General features: G+C 39.3%; 1 protein-coding gene across 3 annotated transcripts in view; it reads left to right on the top strand.

The window, feature by feature from the left end:
- The window catches only part of wu:fb13g09 (ATP-binding cassette sub-family C member 5), a 42,265-nt gene that overhangs the window by 20,832 nt on the left and 4,570 nt on the right, over positions 1-16,863 (top strand). For all 3 annotated transcript variants that reach the window (XM_053641433.1, XM_053641435.1, XM_053641434.1), the window contains 12 exons: positions 4,663-4,788; positions 5,071-5,185; positions 5,303-5,487; positions 5,821-5,967; positions 7,554-7,683; positions 7,770-7,923; positions 10,244-10,372; positions 11,356-11,542; positions 11,761-11,850; positions 12,497-12,689; positions 12,903-13,062; positions 13,158-13,236. In XM_053641433.1, the coding sequence (XP_053497408.1) occupies positions 4,663-4,788; positions 5,071-5,185; positions 5,303-5,487; positions 5,821-5,967; positions 7,554-7,683; positions 7,770-7,923; positions 10,244-10,372; positions 11,356-11,542; positions 11,761-11,850; positions 12,497-12,689; positions 12,903-13,062; positions 13,158-13,236 (1,695 nt within the window). The remainder of the gene's footprint in view (positions 1-4,662; positions 4,789-5,070; positions 5,186-5,302; positions 5,488-5,820; positions 5,968-7,553; positions 7,684-7,769; positions 7,924-10,243; positions 10,373-11,355; positions 11,543-11,760; positions 11,851-12,496; positions 12,690-12,902; positions 13,063-13,157; positions 13,237-16,863) is intronic.

Genomic DNA, 16,863 nt, shown 5'->3' with positions numbered 1-16,863 from the left:
CATGTACATACCATCCAGTATATCAACCCTTATGTGGTAGAAAAGAACAATTTGTTCTATCTCTAACATTTAACATAGCACGACTTCAACATTTTAAAAATGTACTTGTTAAAAATCTATCGCATAATTCTTAGACCTTATACTGTTAATATATGTATGTAAATATTAATATATATGGATCATAGTTTCCAGCGGTTTCATATATGTCACACATATCATGGATTATATCAGTTATTATAAGTAATAAAAGTGCGTTGACCGAGTGTGTTGTGAATAATAATGAGCTTTGGGGTGGTGTGATGCGACCCCACATGATGGAAATGAAAGAGTTCATGTTACCACCCCAAAGCTGATTATCTTCCAATAACAGCATGTTTCAAATTCATAATCTTTATTTATTAAAGAACAACATGTCATGCTTGTCATTACTTGTCACTAATGTCGTGGAACATACAGGAAACAGGTTCGTTTCTGTGATCACGTGCATTATAACAGCTATAAACAGTAGCTCTCTTCGCAGTGTTTCATGAAGACTTTCCTGTGTGAAAATTTACACTAAGGCTACAGCTTAAAGTTGAAGCTTTACCTCTGCCTGATGCAAAGTGCTGACTCTGGTGGCTCCTGGGGACTGGTGTTAAATAAAACATGTCCTCACAGAAAACTTAACTGTATCAAAAATTGCACACATTGTTAAATCTGTTCAAGTGGAACATCCACCGTACAAGTCCCTGTGTATAAGTCGTTGCTATAGGAACAATCTCAAACAAGAAGGTTTTGCGAATTCAGTAATACTTATATTATAAGTACGTGTGTTTTATTAATAAATGAATAATATACTGCATCGTTTATAAAACATATATTATAGAATGGATGCAGTTTACTCCAATGCCAAGGCCTCGGTAATGATTTAAAGTGCCCCTAGAAAATGAAATGCATCTCGGCAAATATGTTACATGATATTTTTCAGTATATCTCAGTGTTTTCCCATTGTTTAAGGTCCCAGAGAAAAGAAAGACCAGGTTACATTCCACTGTAAAGTTCTAGGGAGAGAATAAGTCTTAGAAAGAGGGCAAAGGTAAGATTAACCTGTAGGAGAGAAATGGAAAGAGGAGGTGTGGAGAGAAAAAAAAGGAGCTGCTCTTAATCCAAAGCATTACTGCTTTCTCTGTAAAACATGGTGGAGGGATTTTCATGGCTTGGGCGAGTACAGCTGGCACTGGAACTGGATCAATAGTCTTTACTGGAGATTCTGTTGATTTGATTCAGATTTGATTTGATTGAATTAGTGTATGTACCGTGTGTGTGTGTGTGTGTGTATGTGTGTGTGTGTGTGTGTGTGTGCGTGTGTTCGTTTTTATTCTGTAATTTAATATATTCTTATATTCTAGATTCATTACACATAAAGTGAAATATTGCAAGCCTTTTTTTTTTCGTTTTAATCTGGATGATTACAGTTTACAGCTCATGGAGAAAAAAAAATCCAGTATCGCAAAATATTAGAAAAAAGAATTTATAATGGAAAAGTTTTTGAATTAAACTTTTCCAAATTATTTAAAAAAATTTTGAGATGCACCTGTGTATATATACCTCGTCTCATATTCAACTACTTTTATTTCCAGCAAATTTCTTAACATGTGTAAATATTTGTATTAACATCAAAACATTCCACAACTGAGACATTTGAGGAATAGAAATGGAATAATGAGTCCCTGAACAAAGGTGGGTGGGGGTGGGGGGGGGAATATTAAAAGTAACAGTCAGTATCTGGTGGTCTCCAGCTGTTTTAAGTACTACAGTGCATCTCATCCTCATGGACTGCACCAGATTTGTCAGTTCTTGCTGTGAGATGTTTCTCCACTCTTCCACCAAGGCATTTGCTAGTTCTCGATCACGTCCGGGGGGACACACGGTTACATGTAATTTTCCACTGCAAGGACGATCAGCTGTCCTTCCTGTCTCCCTGTAGTACCGTCTTAGGCATTACAGACGTCATTACATTATAGACACTGCAGTTTATTTCTCTGAACACATCTGCAGTCCTCATGCCTCCCTGCAGCACATCTATGGCATGTTCACACAGGAACCCTAGACATCTCTCTTCTGGTGTTTTTCAGAGTCAACAGAAAGGTCTCTTTAGTGTCCTAACTTATTGTAACTGTGACCTTAATCACCTACCGCCTGTAAACTGTTCCACAGGTGCATGTGCAATAATTGTTTATGGTTCATTGAACAAGCATGAAAAACTTCATTGAAACCCTTTCCGATAAAGATCTGTAAAGCTTATTTGGATTTTACAAAATGATCTATGTATATATTAGAGATGCACCGATACTAACTTTCTCAGCCGATACCGATGACCGATTATTCAGAGTGATATAGGCCAATACCGATAGTTCTGCCTTTTATATCTTCTTTTAAATTAATAATAATCAATTCCCGTTTCCCGTAAAATTTGATCAGTGCAGAGATTACAGAGATTACACACTGCAGTTTTGACATCATTCCACACAAGAGACATCATGTCCATGTGTTTTCCCGCCCTCTTTTGATTGATAGGATATAATCGGCCCTGATCATCGGATGATTTTAAACTATCGGCCCATAGCAGGAAAAATAGCCTTTATTGGCTGATACATCGGTGCATCTATATATATATATATATATATATATATATATATATATATATATATATATATGGGAAAAAGGCCTGATCTGGCTCATTTCAATTTGACACTTGTAGCACACAACATAGATTTGTGTTACAGTAACGTACAGTCTTACACTAAATGTTTCACCGAGCATGTGCACATACCTTTAATAAAGCACTAATTTAGATTCAGGGATTTGAATAATAGAATAATGTAAACACATTGAAATTTTTTCTTATTTATTTGCCAATCATGTGAAATCATACAGTATATTGCTCCATGTGTCCAAAAACGTTTAATGTACAATGTATATGATGAACTCCAGTTGCTCCAGAACATCCTTCAGTTAAATTTATCTTCAGTGTTTTTGTTTAATTTCAAACATTACATCATTGTTTAGTTACCTATGGACTACACTGTTGGTCCATTTAGTTCCTTTAAATGAGTACTCCAGCGTTTTTCAATCTAATCTGTATTTACTGCACCTGCCACACATGTGATAACCATGGGCGATAATGTCAATGCTTTACCCTTTACTGAGCAAAGGACATACAACTGAATGTCACGATTTCCCCTCGAGCTAGCGCTGCAGTGTTGTAGTGTGCTCGGAAAACCGAAGCGCGAGCCCGTAGCGCGAGCCTGGTGCGTGAGCTCTTATGAACACACGCTTTTCAGTCTTCAGTGACATTGACTTTGTTTACTTTGGACACATGCGTTTGTTATGGTTATAACAGGTCTCCGCCCCTGTTTTGTCATTGGTTGTTTCCCGAATGTGTTTCATCAATGTTTTCAGCTGTCCTGTGTTTAACCCATGATTACGTTTGTCTTTTAAACCCCTCATGTTTCTTAGCACATCACGTAGTATTGAGTTATTCTCCTTACCAAGCGGTTGTTCCTTGTTTTCGGTTTGATTCATGTTCATTGACTTTGTTCCTCGTTTCTCGTTCCGGATTCTAGCCTAGCCCAGTTTATGCCTGTTTGTAGATCGCCTGACCCATTGCCTGTTTTGACCACGCTTCTGTATCATGATTTGGATTTGTCTGCCTGTCGCTCATAAATAAAAGTATTTTACTGTACATGCATCCGTCCAAACCTCCATTATGTAAATTACGCGATATGAATACTTATAATAGGAATCTAAGATAAGTTGTTAAAGACTACCAAAACCTAACCAAATACTCTCTCTCCACTGTCAATAATAACAACTCTAGCTAATCGTTGGCATCAGTGAGCTCGTGTACGCGCAATAGGGTAGAGAGCACTTTCTTCTGAGTGTGTTACACTGCACTGTGATGAAGTAAAGATGTGAAGGTTGGTTTCACGTGTCTTAGAGGAAACTTGTGTTTGCCCCTCCCCTGGCTAGTAGTTGTCATGTGATGAGGGGAGAGTTAGCTAGTGGTTGGGAATTGGTGAGAACAAATTGGGGGGGGGGGGTAACTGTTAAAAAGTGGAGACTTCTTAAATTACGTGGCACCTCTGCCATGCAAGTACCAGTGTAACTGTAGAAGTGATGACATGCTATAACACATACTCATAACATAACCACAAATTCTTACCTCTGAAAAAGTAGCCCCATCTCTGAGAAAATTACGTGCAGATTTAGAGCTTCATTTACAAATACCCTTGATGGAATTCATGAAAGCATCCTACAAAAAATATGCTTCATTAACATTTTGTTCAACAACTGTCCTTAGACTTCAAATATAAGTGCGTCTCGGGTTAATCTTCTAGGTAGAGTTAAATCTTCAAATTTCTTCTCTCTGGTAGTTGCACATGCACTACAGATGCAGTAGATAGATATTTGGTTGAAAAGTATTCCTTCAAAGCTTTAAGTGGTTGTTTTATTACACACTGACTTTAATGCCTTTCTATGTTCTTCCAGTCCAGGTTTCCCTGGAGGGACGTTATAGCATGTTATGAATCTTTATCCATGCAAGCATTCTCATATCTGCCCAGTCTTCCATCTATTTATGAACTGGTTCACTATGTTTGCTTTAAATCTCTTCTCTGGCAGTACCTGGCTGAGTGCGACGAGGTGGTGTTGATGAAGGACGGGCAGATTGCGGAGCACGGCATGCATGCCCAGCTGATGGCCCGAGGTCGTGACTATGCCACGCTTTTCACCAGTATACAGCAGGAGGTAGAGTTTGCCACCGTGCTTAGGGAAAACACCAGGGTCACTCGCTCATGGAGTGCTTCACATCACCTTTTGCACAATTTATGAAGAGAGGCCTGCAAGGCCTGCTGTTTTAGAAATGTTAATTCATTCCTGACGTCTATAATTTATGAGTACATTGATCGCCGAGTGTGGTACCTAGTGTATAAGACCTTGTCACTATCATATTTAATGGCCTAACATTCATTGTTCTAGCTGTCATAATTTAGCTCATACATTGTTACGCTTTCTCTCTCTCTTTCTCAGAACCTAGTGAGGAAAAACTTGAAAAACCAGCAGGGGGGAGAGGAGAAGGACTCGCCGCTGTGCGCTTCTGTCATCAGTACGGCAGCAAAGCAGCCCGCTGAGAGTACGAGAGGAGGTGAGAGCTGTGGAATCTGACAATAATGCGGTATGCTTAGCTGACTTTTTTTCAGGCAAGAAAGGACGCACAGATCTCTGCTCTTTTCTCCAAACTCTTTGATACGCTATCCCACAGACCAGCTCATGCAGGCTGAGGAGAAGGGCCATGGGGCGGTCACCTGGGCTGTCTACGCTACATACATCAAGGCTGCCGGAGGACCCCTGGCCTTCATTATCAATGTCCTGCTTTTCCTCCTCACCACAGGCAGCATAGCCTTCAGTAACTGGTGGCTCAGCCACTGGATCAAGCAGGGCAGCGGGGTGAGTGAGCCACAGCTGGAAACTTAATGCTGATTATTGTAATAGAAAGATTGTAGAAGCCATTATTAAACCATAACTGCCTCACACACCCATAGCTGTTAGCAGTGCTTGCATTTCATTGAGAAACAATCCTTTAGTGACTCTTTATAACACTAAACAAATGTGTGTTTTGCTGCTTGGCAAAAAGCGAACATCAGTCCCAGCGCTAATTAGAAATGCCACAGTGAACATAATTTTCTCAGAGGAAGAATCATAGCCCAGATGCTGGTGCTGCATCTATTTTTGACGCTGCCTTCTGTAAACAGTTTGGGATTTGTGTGTGTGTGTGTTTAGAATGAAACAGTATTACACGGGAACGAGAGTGTGGTGAGCAACAGTATGCGACTAAACCCCCACCTTCAGTACTACTCCAGCATCTACGCCCTGTCCATGGGAGTGTTGCTGATCCTCAAGAGTGTGCGGGGCGTCGTGTTCGTCAAGGTAACGCTTCATCTCTGAGGTTACTCTCTAGATTTTCATGCCTCACGTCTCACCTTAGTGAAAATGGAAGAATTCATTACAACTACATTTTAATGCAATTAAAAAAAAACGTGTAAGTGTCTTTGATGTATGCCAGGGTTTTGCAACACCATTAAGATGTTTATGAGTAGAAATCAGATGCTGAGATATACTGTAAAAAAAAACAACAAATAGCTTAGCTCATTATCCAGCTAGCAAGCGTTAGCCGTAAAAACACTCTCTCAGAAAGTCTGTCAGGTTAGCACATTTTAGCTAAACTGGCTCACTTTATTTGTGAAGTCAGTGAGCAATTTGTCTTCCTAAATGTTCTATCAGAAATCCTGTCAGGTTAGCTCGTGTTTGCTAAATGGCTAGGCTTGATGAACATTTATGAATTTGACTTCAAAGTCCTATCAGAAATCCTGTCAGGTTAGCTCATGTATGCTAACTGGCTAGACTTAATGAACATTTACGAATTTGATTTCATTTATGAATTTGGCTGTTAATGAATATTTGATGTGAATGACGTAATATTACATTTGATTACATGACATTCAATAATTAGTTTCAGCTAATGCGTTGCAGTCATGGAAACTTACAGTAAGGGTTACATTTTTTTTAAATCTTACATTCTGTGGTAATTTGACGCTAATGTTTATATCACAGTCTCCCAGACACCCTGTTATGAAACTTCGGTCCATAGCACAGGTTAATCTGTTCTTCTCAAATATTCAGAGGTGGGTCACAGTCTGGTACACCGATACCACATTGATTCTTTGGTTGTGTCACAGTGGGGTCAGTAAACCTTTAAACACAAATATATATCCTCCAAGTTAAAAAAAAACATTACCAGAGGTCATGTGTCCTGTTTTCCTTCTGCTTTTTAATAAGGGTCCATTGCACCACTGACATGGCCTTTCCTAATTGGCCTGCTTTCTCATTTTATCTGCTGTGTGTCTTCTACGTTTTTGTTTTTTTCTTCTTCCTGCTCTGTAATTGAAATTGCCTGCAGGCTAAATCCATTTATCAGTCCACTGCTATGGCTCTCAGCAGGAAAGGGCTTATGTGTGTTATGTCTCTCTGGGTCTCCTTGCAACCATCTTCCCCATTAAATAGGTCTGACAGTGCATTAGGGAGCTTATGGACAGCTGATGTCCTTTTGTATCCATGCGCCACTAATGTTTGGTAATTTTTCAGTTAAGGGAATGGGAATATTTAGTGTCTTTTTTTATATATATTTAATAGTGACACTTACTTACAAAATAATATTTTATCTCTGCATACACTGTAAGAAACAGGAAATGTAAGTTCTTCCAAGTAAGTTCAATGCGAAATATGTGTGTTAGAATGTGTACATAGCTGTACAAACCACCAGCATTCTGGGATTTTGCTCAGCCCTTGCTTGAGCCTCTGTTTCTTTGTGCCCTGGTGCTTTTCACAAGGCTTTTCTCTCTTCAGTGCATTTGGATGTTTTTTTTTTTTGTCTTCTTGTTTGCATTGTGGATTTGTTAACATTTGCACTATGAAAGGTTGTGTTTTAATAATTCATTCGTGTTTGTGTGCTGCAGTGTACCTTGCGGGCAGCCTCGGCTCTACACGATAAGCTGTTTAAGACTCTCCTCCTCAGCCCAATGCGTTTCTTTGATACGACTCCCCTAGGACGCATCCTCACTCGGTTCTCCAAAGACATGGATGAAGGTTAGTGTGAGAATTCCCCGCCAAGCCCTTCTCTTCTGTTAGCTAGATAGAGACATCTTACGCTGTTTTTCTCGCTCTCGTTGCAGTGGATGTGCGTCTGGCCATTCAGGTGGAGTTGCTGCTGCAGAACATGACATTGGTGCTCTTCTGTCTAGGAGTGGTGTGCACTGTTTTTCCATGGTTCCTGTTCTCCATCATCCCTCTCGCGGCCTTCTTCTACATCATCAATCGCATCTCTAGGTTAGGCATCACTGGCTTATATGTAATTTAAGGTTGGACCTTGAACTTGGAACTTGAACTTCCTTAGTTCCCTTGTTAAAGATGTTTAACAAGAGAGTGATTATGGATCTTTAATAGACTGAAACACCCTGAGAAGTGTAACCTGTTGGTTGCATCCCAATAATTTAATTCATGCATTCTTGATTCCTTGATCCTGCATCCCTCAATACATGACTGAAGCCTGCTATCTTTAAGGGCATATCAATTCTTAAAATGCGCTCAGAAGGAATCAAGGCTTCTATCCTTATGGAAATGTGATGAATTTCCAATACATGTAATACAGTTGCAATCAAAATGAATCAACCGCCACTGCAAATCAGGTTTATTGTCAAAATTGACAGACTTTCAATGAACTGTTTGCAATGAACAAATCAAACAAAAGCGATTGAAATAGTTCAACACAACGAACGCTTCAACTGGTTTCCACAAATTCAACTGAAAATGCAACTTATAATGACTTCTCCAGTTTCAGTTCTTTTTTTGAAGATAGTCACAGATTCTGTGGTCCGGATTGAGGTTGGAAGTTCATTCCACCACTGAGGGACGGTTAGTTTGAAGGTTCTGGTAAGGGACCTTGAGCCACTCCGAGTAGTCACTACTAAGCGTCGGTCGTTAACAGATCACAGATTGCATGAGGGAACGTAAACCTTAAGGAGAATGTTGAGGTAGGGGAGGTGCTGTTCCAGACAAGAACATATCATTTTGACATAGAGGGTGCACACTTACATCACTATGTATCCAAATTGGTTATATATGTTTTGATCATATATGACTGTACATGTAACATATATGAAAGCATTTCTCGGATATATGGACATATATGGTCATATATCAGATTTCTGTATGGGTAGATCAAGGATAAACAGGAGCTTCCTACATAGATTTTTTTGTATGGTGTATGAATACTCCACCTCCAGTAAATCATATGATAAGAAGAAGTACAAACACTGAATTAGTCTGTGTAATAAGGTTTCCTTGATCAAACCACGTTGTGTATGAGTATCAATAAGTGAAGTTGCATTAGACTGATGCTTCATTGAGCGAGGATGTTTCATTTTGCAAACATATGATTTTTCCTGTGCTTTTTTTCCCCTCTTGAATACTTACCTCACATTTTCAGAGAGAGGCAGTAAGACATGAGGAAAGTAAACAACGATACAAGGTGCAATTTAAAGAAATCAAGCTCCAAGGCAATTTATAGGAAATTAACTAGGAAACTTCCCAAATGTCAGTTCAGCAACTCTATTTCTTCACCCAGAAATGGTTGAAAAGTCACCTTGAACTTGTCACGTAGGGAAGTAAAGCGTTATTGCATCGTAAAATGTAAGAACCAATCAGATTCCAATATGCAAATTAGTAGTGTGTAGTGTTGGGGGGCGTTTCTAAATTGCATCACAGAATCTGGATTACCCACAGAATTTCTTACCTAAAATAATAATAAAAAAAAATTAAATAAAAATTTAACCAAAAACCAAAGTTCGGTGTAAAAAGGAAATCTCCTGCACATCAGTTATGATAAAGGAATAATTTTTTTTTTTTTTTTTTTTACCTCTTTTGTGTTTTGTTGATTTATTAACTGTTTTATTAGCTATTTTGGTGCTGAAAATAATATAGGTGACAAATGGAAGATTATAGAAAAATTGGCAGCAGTAAGCCCAGCTGAACTCTAATAATGGATTGTCTATTGAACCACCAAACATTCAGCTCTTTTTTTTTTTTTTTTTTACCTGAAAGAACATCATTTGCAAACAACCCCTGTTTCTAGAAGCAGGGTGTTTTTTTTTTTTTTTAATTCTTTTTATGTTTTGTCCATTTTCTCCCTCATTCTCATCCCAATCGCTATAATGAGAAAAGGGTGATTCATAGCAGTCCTTTTATTTGCAGCCGTTGCCCATTTCATTTCGTGTCTAAAAGTAGAAATCAGCCTACCTTTAGCCAATAAAAGCCCATCTCTCACATCGCTGCTGGCCGAGGCTGTGCTGTCCTGCTGGTTTTAGCGTTGAAGTGGCAGGGCTTATAAAAGGCCCTATAAATTAGGACTGAGGCCTCAGCAATGACACAGCCTCATCCTGAAAGCCTTCAGCAGCACACTTATTGTCCCCTGTGGGTGTCCATCTTATAAGTTACTAACCTGTCACATGGCAGGTGTGATCAGCTGGACGGCTATGATCGGTCACACTTCAGTCCTGCTTCATTGAGAATACAGTGGGACTTATTAGACACCAGGGTGAGGTGTGAGATTTTTCCAGAGTTATTTTTTTCTTCTTTTCTGTCTCAAAAGGGTGCTGATTCGTGAGCTGAAAAGGCTGGAGAACATCAGCCAATCGCCTTTCATCTCTCACCTCACCAGCAGCCTTCAGGGTCTGTCTACTATCCATGCTTATAGCAGGGGGCCAGACTTCCTTCACAGGTGAGTCTGTCACACCTGGACATCCAGGGTTTTTTTTTTTTGTTTTTTTTTTTGTTTTGTTTTTTTTTTTTAAATAAAATTAGAGCGGATTATGGATTTGTGCAAGAATTGTGTATCGTTTTCCCCACATATACTGTATACGTTTTCCACATTTGAACCTTGATTAGGATTACTTTATAGACTACATGTATTTACCTTCTACCTTCATATATACAAATATGTTTACTTTTTGTGGGTTCTCATTTGTCTTTTACTCTCTTCCTGTATCTGTCTAAAATAACACTATTAACTGACACTGAAACGAGAACTAACTACTAATCAGACCTTGGTTTAGATCATTTGTTTAGATCAGATCACACATTTCTTTTATTTACTGTAAAGCCATGATTGAGTCCATGAAGTATAGCTGAAAAATAATAATAATAATATAATAATAAAAATGGTTTTAAAATAATAATAATAATAATAATAATAATAATAATAATAATAATAATAATCGCTTGTAGAGATCATGATTAGTTACTGTCAAATTTGTTATAGTTATACATATATAAATTATATCTGAATTATTATAGTTATAGGCTTCATAGACTAACTTGTATGGACTCATTCACTTTAAATAAATTAATACATTTGAATTGGACATTTTCACTAAAAGAAAAAGGTTATGCTGTTAATATGATACAAAATTTGTCCCAGGGTAAGTGATTTAGGTTCTCTGGGTGGGAAGTTTGGGGATAAAACGTTCTAATTGATGCAGTATATAAATGCTGGATAATACTACGTACAGTATATTCTTTGTATAATGTGGCTAATATATTGAAACTGTTGCAGATCAATCGGTTTATAAAATGAATATGTGCTGTGATTGTAGGGGAAGACTCAGGAACAGGATTGGGAAACGAAAGAAAGGTTCAAATGAGGGAAATGTAGATATGTAGAGAAGAAGCAAATGTTATTAAGCACTTTGTGTGTTTGGCCAGATATCGGGAGCTGTTGGACACTAACCAGGCTGCCTACTACCTATTCAGCTGTGCCATGCGCTGGCTTGCAGTGCGTTTAGACCTCATAAGCATTATACTCACCTCCGTCGTGGCTCTATTGATCGTTATCATGCACGGACATATCTCTCCAGCGTACGCCGGTCTGGCCATCTCCTATGCCGTTCAGGTGCTCAGCAATACACACACGCGTGCACGTGACATGGTTTATTGTTATTATTGTTTATTTTGTATTTAGAGCAGCTCAATATGTTGACTGTTTAGTTACTGTTTAATACATTTCAAATCTTTATGTATCTGAGTGCCATCTTTACTCAAATGGCTAATGCTGTTGATATGTTTAGCATGGATGTGTTTCTGACCCACTGTGACCTGCCTCTGTTCCAGCTGACAGGTCTGTTTCAGTTCACGGTGAGACTTCTGTCTGAAACGGAGGCTCGATTTACATCAGTAGAGAGGATCAATCATTACATCAAGGTGAGTGTACAGACAGACAGTATTGGAACAGAGCGTTCAGTATGGGAACCGAGCAACAGTCAGAGGCCATCAGCTCATTACACTATGGGGAAACAGTGAGCTGAGCTGAGGTGGATATCTCCACGTGTGTGATGCTCCACAGTTGCCCACACTCATATAAGCAGAACAATAGTTCATCTCGTAAAATGCTATACCTCAGGCATATTCAACTAAAATTTGATTCACTTACTAAAAATCGGATGTCTGGCAAAGCAACTTACATGATACCTTTAAATGAATCACAATAAGGCTGTAATGAAGACAATTCGAAGTGATTCTGTTTTGTTTCATCGCCACTTTTGACTAGTGAACAGATGAGACACTCTTTTGAGTTTTTGACATAGGGAGAATAACCACATACATGAAGGCTAGATTTGAGAAATTCACACATTAAATGTAATAAGTAAGCCAGTTACCGTTAGTTCTCAAAAACCGTGTCGAATAGTACATAATTATATTATTTGAGACACGATGTTAGTTCATTGACTTTCTGAGGACGTTCACAACGACGCACCAGACAGCTACAGGATACATGTGGATGCATACATCTTGAGTATGTATCGTTAATCCAGCCTTTAAAGCAAATCTGTGACCTTCGCATGTTTAGAACCTGGAGACGGAGGCACCTCAGCAGAGCAGAGACGCCTCTGCCCCTGCGTCCGATTGGCCACAGAAGGGTAGCATCAGCTTCCAGGATGTGGAGATGCGCTATCGGCCCGAGTTACCCCTGGCTCTGAAGAACCTCACCTTCAGCGTTCTCCCAGAGGAGAAAGTGGGCATCGTCGGCCGGACCGGCTCAGGTGTGTATGCTTTTTGAAGGTTTGCTCGGCAAGGTCATTTGAAATGCTGAATTGTACGTATCAAACAAATATCATTAGTCAGTCTTGAATTACATCATTCGGTGGAAGCTATATATTTGTTACTGATTTCAGTACTGCATCAGAAATTAGTACTGTACGGTTTGATTAGCACTGATGTGAATAAGTAAAGACTGTGCCCTCCGGTTTCCTCAGGTAAATCTTCACTTGGTGTAGCACTTTTTAGGCTAGTGGAGCTCAGTGGGGGATCCATCATCATCGATGGTGTCAACATCACTCACGTAGGCCTGGAAGCCTTGAGAAGCAAGCTGTCAGTCATCCCCCAAGAGCCTGTTCTCTTCCTTGGTACTGTCAGGTACTGTTTACATCACAGCCACAGCTCAGACATGCACGTGCCCGGGCCTGGAATTACAGACTGCTACAACATGTTCCTGTTTTTTCTGTGTTCAGGTCAAACCTGGACCCGTGGGGCCAGTACACGGACGCACAGGTCTGGGAGGCGCTAGAGAAAACGCACATCAAAGACATGGTGAGTGAGGAGTGCTCAGGTGCGGAGTTCAACAAATTACATTCGGGTTTGCTGCCCGATGATGCCATAGCCATCTCAGGAGATGAGAGCAAACCTGGAACTCGTAAAATATATACATCAGAGGAGGAAAACTTTAAAAGACAGCCCTGGTTTGTAAGTGTTTCTAGACTTGGAATAATGGTCAGTGATCAAAATGATTATATCGTTATTATATTGCAAAGGATATGGCTGGATTCTATATTTCTTATTCATTTTCGCTTACATTTTTCTGGCCCTGAAAATGAGCTCCGCCCCTCCCAACCAGAACAGAGCCTTGCCCCACGTCCTTAAAGGCCGACTCAAGAAGTATAGTTTCAATAGAAGGGGTGGAGTCAATCAAAAGGCCTATTAGTGTATTCGCTGTTCTTTCAATTTTCCTTTCAGGTAACCGAGGGCGCTAAAAATGACGAACAGCTCCTTTAATTTGTAAGAGATTTTGCGCAAACCGGCAGCCAGATTCGATTGCTTATCTTCAACGATCTTTGCTTTGAGTATTCTAATGACGCTGAAGTTTTACTGAATCCATACCTACTCTCAGAGCACTAATGAATGTGCGAGTTCAGAGCTGAAAAACATCACTGCTAATTACTGTCCATTTTTATTTATTGCATGCTTACGAAATCGAGTCTCGGTAAATCCATGCTTACTCTTAGATGACTCATAAATGAGTCTACATAAGAGTAATTGGGCGTGCACTTATCGGGTGGTTATTTCCTCTGTCCGTTCCTCTAACTGGTGTCTGTTTGGCCACATAAATAAAATGATGAAATTAACATTTGGGAACAAGGAATCGTTGAAATTACCAAATAAATAAATCAGTGTGAAGAGGAAAGCTTTTTGCAAGGTAGCACCAACGCGTTTTGAATACGTTGATGAAATGCAACGGTTTCTGTAGATTTGGGCCCACGCTGATTAAATACCCTGAAGGTTTATTAGATTGCTAATGTTGGGTCATCTTTGCTTTTGGCATCCTAATGAACCCAGTCATACTGAATCCATACTCGCTCTCAGATGACTAATGAATGTGGGAGTTCAGAGCTCCCAAGACCAAAACTGATCACACCATTAGTCATGTGTAAGGACGGATCCGTTCCTCTTTCCTCGCTGATGTCGGTGGCGGGGTTTTGTTAGGTCACGTAAGCAAAATTGTGCAGTCAGCGCATGAGAATTTGCAATCACTGCTGTTAGGAATAAACAATCAGCAGTGGAGGAAAACTTTTCTCCTGATCATTTAAATGAATAATCTCTGGAAGTTGCATCGCTGATGAATGAAATCGCCCAAACATATATCGCTAATGTCACTAAAACGGCAATTACTCTCAAACTACTGATGATTTCAGAGGTTCAGAACCAACCAGAACAAAATCAGCCATGCTCTTATAGCTTTTTGTGATGATTCAGTTACTTTCTCTCTGGTTATGCATGTGCTTGTGAAATCACATAAACAAAGGAGGTATACATTTGCAATTTGTAAGGTTAGTAATCCAAAAAAAAATAGCATTCGTGCATGTTTTAAATCCTCTGTTTAATTAAAAACACTGATTAAATAAAAGGTTAGTAGAACTTCAATTATTTTTAGCTAAATTAACCAAAGCCGAATGAAGCCACAGTTTCTCTCAGATCACCCGGGTCGCAAAACATTGTCATTCTTAAAAGTGGGGCCGCACTCACAAAAAGGATAACTTGTTATCTTTTGTTTATTAATGTTTTAAATTATGTTGCTCAGTGAGCTTGTAACTAACCCACGTAACCCAGTTAACTTTGGCCCAAAGTTTGGATGGCTATTTTGGGCTAAATTTGCAAAGGAGCACTTTTAATAACAACACACAAGCACAGTTCATAACAACCCTGCCAGCTTTGAGCCAACTTTGGCACCCAACATGGACCTAAATGAATGTCTGACATTAGTTCAACGTTAGCTGGGTTGATTTAAAGGTGGGTGAAAGTCTGCCAGCCAAACATTGATCTCAAATTGCTAGTAAAGGTATACAGTTATGAGAGTGAGGAATGTACTGTGTATCTGGATCCACTGATTGGTTCTGGGAGTTTAAGGGGTTAATGACAAGACATTAAGTACAAAAGACTTTATGTTATGTGCAAACAGTCTGGCAGTCAGTGCTATACCAGTGACAGTTTCACCAGAAACGATTATAGATGGCTCATCGTGTTGAGATTGTACTTTGTACCTCCATCTATACAGCTTGTCATGTTACCAAGAAACCAGAAACAGCAAACTTCTCTGTCCTGAAGACTTTCCCATGACTGTTACAAAGCACCAACACTGGAGACTCTTTCCGTAAATATTAAACAAACAGCTCCTTAAAGAAAACTCTATCAGTTACAACCCCAATTCCAAAAAGGTTGGGACGCTGTGTAAAATGTAAAGAAAAACAGAATGCAATGATTTGCAAATCGCATAAACCCGTATGCTATTCACGATAGAACATAGAAAACATATCAAATGTTTAAACGGAGGAAATGTACTATTTTGAGGGGGAAAAAAAAAGGTGATTTTTAATTTGATGGCCACAACACGTCTCAAAAAAGTTGGGACGGGGCAACAAAAGGCTGGAAAAGTAAGTGTTACTGAAAAGAAACAGCTGGAGGTTAATTGGGAACACGTCAGTGACATGATTGGGTATAAAAAGAGTAAGTTAGAGAGGCGGAGTATTTCAGAAGTAAAGATGGGTAGAGGTTCACCAATCTGTGAAAAACTGTGTCTACAATTTGTGGAACAATTTCAGAATAATGTTCCTCAACGTAAAATTGTGAAGATTATGAATATCCCATCATCCTCAGCACATAATATCCTCAAAGATTCCGAGAACCTGGAGAAATCACTGTGCGCAAGGGAACAAGGGTGAAAATCAATACTGCATGCCCGTTATCTTCGTGCCCTCAGGAGGCACTGCATTAAAAACAGGCCTGATTCTGTAATGGAAATCACTGCATGGGCTCAGAAACACCTCCAGAACTCCGTGTCTGTGAACACAGTTCACCGTGCCATCCACAAACGCTGGTTAAAGCTCTATCACGAAAAGAAGAAGCCATATGTGAACACGATCCAGAAATTTCCTCAGTTTAAACGTTTGACATGTTTTCTATGTTTTCTGCGCTTTGCAAACCATTGCATTCTGTTTTTATTTACATTTTACACAGCGTCCCAACTTATTTGGAATTGGGGTTGTATTTCTTTCTTTTTCAAATGCATTTATATTATCACGCTTAGATCGTATGGAGCGTTATCCATGCAAGTCCCTGTGTTACTATAGAAACGATAACATATTAGAACAAACTCATGGATATAAAACCTGTGATTTGTGTGATAGACGCACTACGATCAGAGGTGCTGCTATAGAAAATGAACCAACACCATGTAACCAGTCAGGTTTGAGAATTCCACAACGATATGGTGTCATTTCATAGATTTTAGGCAACACTGATTAAATGTTCTTAAGTGAGATCCCTGCTATTCGAATGTTTTTGCATTTGCATCCTAATGAACGCAGATGACTGATGAATTTGGGAATTTAGAGGCCGCTAGAGGAAAATTGGTCGTGTACTAATTAGGTGAGGATGGTTTGGCAG

This window comes from Ictalurus furcatus, chromosome 14 (genome assembly GCF_023375685.1).
Source record: "Ictalurus furcatus strain D&B chromosome 14, Billie_1.0, whole genome shotgun sequence".
NCBI lineage: Eukaryota > Metazoa > Chordata > Actinopteri > Siluriformes > Ictaluridae > Ictalurus > Ictalurus furcatus.
The sequence above is the reverse complement of the archived record's forward strand: the minus strand, read 5'-3'. Positions and strand labels throughout refer to the sequence as shown.